At 39.3% G+C, this 4,502-nt stretch overlaps 1 protein-coding gene across 1 annotated transcript; it reads right to left on the bottom strand.

Moving 5' to 3' along the window:
* Positions 1-3,862: 3,862 nt before the first annotated feature.
* Positions 3,863-4,195, bottom strand: LOC138342245 (uncharacterized). Its single transcript, XM_069294556.1, has one exon. It carries the CDS (start codon positions 4,193-4,195, stop codon positions 3,863-3,865), a length of 333 nt encoding a protein of 110 aa, XP_069150657.1.
* Between the last annotated feature and the right edge of the window lie 307 nt (positions 4,196-4,502).

Raw genomic sequence — 4,502 nt, forward strand, 5'->3', positions numbered from 1 at the left:
CTAAGTAATTACCTCATACCAACCGACACTAGACTATTAAATAGTGTGCACAAAATCTATGTTGGTAATTCTTTTCCTATTGTCTACCTCCTTGGTCCGGCAAGTAGCATTAAGGCGAGTCTAACGTTGGGCAGCCGTTAAAAAAACTTCTAAACGAAAAAATTATCAAAACATGCGTGACACTATTCTAGAATTGATATATTATTTAGATTTTATGTCATTATTCACCCATGGTTCCCACAACCCTGGTTATGGAGTTTAGTTAACCATGGTCATAATCACACTAATCATATATTTAATATAAGAATTCATGAACTTACTTTAATGAGAAGAATAAAATCAACAAATACACTTTATTAATCAACAAAAACACCAACAATCAATTCCAGAAGAAAGTATATCAATTACAGAAAATAATTCTTCAATACTTGAACAAGAGAACTAAAAATTATCAAAAAGTTTGACCCCCCAAAATGAGGTTTTTGGAACTATTTATAATAAAAATAAAAACCTAATAAAAGAAGGATTCTAATTACTGAAAATCTGTCCAAATGCGTCTGAGTGGCCGGATCTCGTGACGGATCGTAGTGGTCACGACGGGCCATCTTGTCCTCCGCCGTCTCATACTTAACATATTCTTCTGCTCCTTTCTTCATTAACCTCAACGAATAGGTATGACGGACCTTTCCAAGAACAATGGTCAGTCGAGGGTTTCCGTTCAATAATTCTTTAACTTCATCGAATTTGGGTAGTGGGACTACTCTCTGATCATTGCGACGAACCTGTAGGACGGACCGTCGTGGCTATGGCAGTCCGTCATGGACTTCTGTCATCCCACACTAGGTCAGACTTCCCCTTCTTCCTTCAGCAGCTTCTCTCCTCACTACGATGCCACTTACAAACTATCATAACCTCCATTGGTGGTCTGTTGTGCATTTATCGCTCAAAAACTTCCGCGTTTATCTTTGGACAGATTTCCTACAAATAAGGAGAAACTAAATAAAAATCAATACAAAAAGGATTTTTGACACACACTAAACATAAGAAAAAAGCATTAAAAATACCGTGAAACCATGGTACATCAGCACCCTCAACTTAAATTTGTTATTTGTCCTCAAGCGACACACTATGACTCACTACATAATCTTTGTACAAGAGTATCCATAATGTAGCTTTCGCAATCATTGGGCTATCAATCCCGATCATTCAGATCATGTTTATGCACGTTATCACTATTAGGATTAAATTATGTTGAACCAGACCATGACACAGACTCACCACGCACTGACACCTAACCTCTTCAATTTCTCATCGATGTGCTAATATTTTCGGTATTGCAACAAGTGTCCTCACTTCAAAACATCATCCTCATTTTTCACACAATGATTTTATTTTGTGTATAAGGATTACTTTTAAACATTCACTCTCAGAACAAATTCACAACTCATTCATACATATTTCCATAAGCTTTCCCTTATTTTCACTTCTTTAAGTTTGCCATACAACTCTTAGGATTATGATAGGACTTTCTTAGCTTGTAACATAGGCTCAGGGTCAGGCAGGGTATATTTAGGTATATTTTAGTGACTTGTTTCCCTCCTTGATATATCGGCTAAACGTACCACCTTTTTATTATTTCGCCCAACTTCTCAATTTTCTTTTTATCTTGCTGTTTTCCCCTTATCCTTATATGTAAGTGACTTTTCTTTTCTTTTTTTTAGTCAATTCTGTTTTGTTCTTTCTTTCTCTTCAGTCTTTCAACCCCACTTTCCAGAGTATTCCTTATAACAGCCACCCTCAACTCAGGACTTTTCCATGAGTCAAGGTTCACAATACCCATGGTTGGGTCACGACCGCGACAAGGTTCTTTTCTGCATTAGCCACCCTCAACTTATGCTTTTTGCATGAATTGAGATGCACATGTCCAAGGAGGGACCAGGGCCAACACATTTTTCCCAGAGAAGATCAATACGGGATTAACTTCATTTGGTTTACTGTTTTTTTAGGGCTTAAGATTGACTATTTCGAACAAAGGCCTATGACCCTTTCCTAATTGTTCATTTTGGATTACTTTTAGCAAGATTAACCACGGAAGTTCTAGCTCAGTCTCAATGGTGGATCCTTCGAATTTTCCTCACACTCACTTGACATTCATTACATTACCAGATTATTAGACACTTAGTTCAAGTATTAGATTCAAGGTCATGCAGTAGTGTATCTCTATGTCATGTTTAGAGCAAAACAATTATCTATTACTATGCCTATTCATGCATCATTTTCATATTGGGATATCATATTTAGTTTAGCCATCATGATCCAGAGTTATACTATGTACACAAGATATAACATGTCGGTTCAACAATAAAAGTAATCAGTCTTTTGGGGAAAACAGAACACAGGCAAGAAAACCCCAAAAGGGGATCGTGAATTAGGCTTCTCAGACTTCACCCTAGCACACACTTTCCATTTACCCCACCCTAACAAAAAGATATGCAATTGTCCCAAATGCACATAAAAAAATAAATACGAGAGTGGTAGGTGAAGCAAACCTGAGGCGCAAAGCGTCGGCGATCAGCAAGCTGGTGGGTCCAGTTCCCCGAAACCCACTACCTCTGTAGTTTGGACACCCTTATTAGTGGTCTCATCAGCAACAACACTACCAGTCGTGCCTCCATTTGTCTCCACATCTCTTGAGTAGCAGTGAAACACGACGGACAAGGTGACGGTGCGTCGTGAGTATGATGGACCGTCATGGGGTCTCTCATGTCTTATTTTCACAATGCTTATTTGGAGACCGTCAGAAGGAAAGTCTCTGAAAGTTATGACGTATAAGAAGGATGGACCGTCGTGATAATGACGGTCCATTGTCGATGTCCGTCGTAGGGCACTTAGAAAACATATGGAGACCCTTAGGAGAGAGGTCTCTGACTGTCATGATAGTTGTGTAGGACGGACCGTCTAGGGTACGACGGTCCGTTATAGATGTCTGTTAGTGGACACTTAAAACAAATGAAGACCCTTAGGACAAGGTTCTCTGACAACCATGACGGTTGTGCAGGACTAACCGTCGTAGGTACGACGGTCCGTCATTGATGTCCATTAGAGGATACTTAGAAAAAGTTGGAGATCCTTATGAATAGGGTCTCTGACAACCATAACGGTTGTACAGGACAGACCGTCATGGGAATGATGGTCCGTCGCATATGTCTATTGGAGGACACTTAGAGAAAATGAATTGTGGGGTGTTTCTGGTTTATGACTCAATGAGTCCCCTACGACGGTCCGCCGCAAGCGTGACGGTCTGTCGATGTATCCGTCAGTTAATGTTGCGGAGTGATTTTTTGCAGAATTTCCTAGTGATGTGCTACCTGCAAATATAAAACCCATTAGTACAAAAAGCTACCATTACGAGAAAGAAAACTATAGTTGGGTTGGAGTATACGTATAAGGTTTCCTCCCAACCAGCGCCAGGTTTAACATCACGGCACGACTAAAGACACTTGATTACTCAGACTTCATCAATATGGTATGCCTCGATAATTTCTTTCTCCGATTCAGCATGCCCAAAAAAGATTTTTATTCATTGTCCATTCACCATTAACCACACACCCTCCTTGGTTTCCTACTCAATAGCTACATGAGGGAATAGTTAGGTAATCAACTAAGGGGCATTCCATTTCGACTTGAACTTGCCCAGAAATAAGCGCAACCTAGAATTGTATTAAAGCACCAAATCCTCAACCATAAACTTTAGTTTTTTAATTTTTAGGTCATGCTACTTCTTTATCTTTTCTTTGTAGAGGGGTGATCTTTCATAAGCTTTCAAGCAAAATTCATCGAGTTCATTCAACCCAATTAACCGTTATTCTGCAAGTTTGTTCCAATCCATTTTCAACTTCTTCATATCCCACAAGGCTTTATGATCTAACTCAACCGGAATATGAAAAGATTTACCATATACAAGTTGGCATGGGGACATACCTATGGGAATCTCATACACTGTCTGGTATGCCCAAAGAGCATCATCAAGCCTCCTTGACCAATCCATTCTTCTAGCGTTCACTATTTTTGACAATATCGGTTTGATCTCCCTATTTGACACTTCAACTTGCCCACTAGTTTGAGGATGGTAAGGAGTGGCCACATTATGGAGAACCCCATATTTCTCCAACAATCCCTTAGTGGGATCCCCCATCACTAATAATTGCCCTTGGGGTACAAAATCGAGAGAATATATTCTTTTTCAAGAACACAGTGACACTTTTTTCTTCATTGTTTGTGAGGGCGATATAGTCCACCCTTTTAGATACATAATCAAGCGCTACTAAAATATACTTCTTTCATTAGAACTCACAAAAGGACCTATAAAGTCAATACCCCAAGCATCAAATAACTCAATCACAAGAATGGAGTTTAGGGAGCTCTTGCTTTCTTGAAATGCCCACATCTCTTTGGCATCTATCACATGCTTTGGCAAACTCATGAGCATATTGATGAATAGT

This window comes from Solanum lycopersicum, chromosome 1 (genome assembly GCF_036512215.1).
Source record: "Solanum lycopersicum chromosome 1, SLM_r2.1".
Taxonomy (NCBI): Eukaryota; Viridiplantae; Streptophyta; class Magnoliopsida; order Solanales; family Solanaceae; genus Solanum; species Solanum lycopersicum.

What these genes read in the sequence shown, in the direction of transcription:
- LOC138342245 (XM_069294556.1), bottom strand. Translation starts at nt 4,195, where the DNA reads ATGGGGGATCCCACTAAGGGATTGTTGGAGAAATATGGGGTTCTCCAT.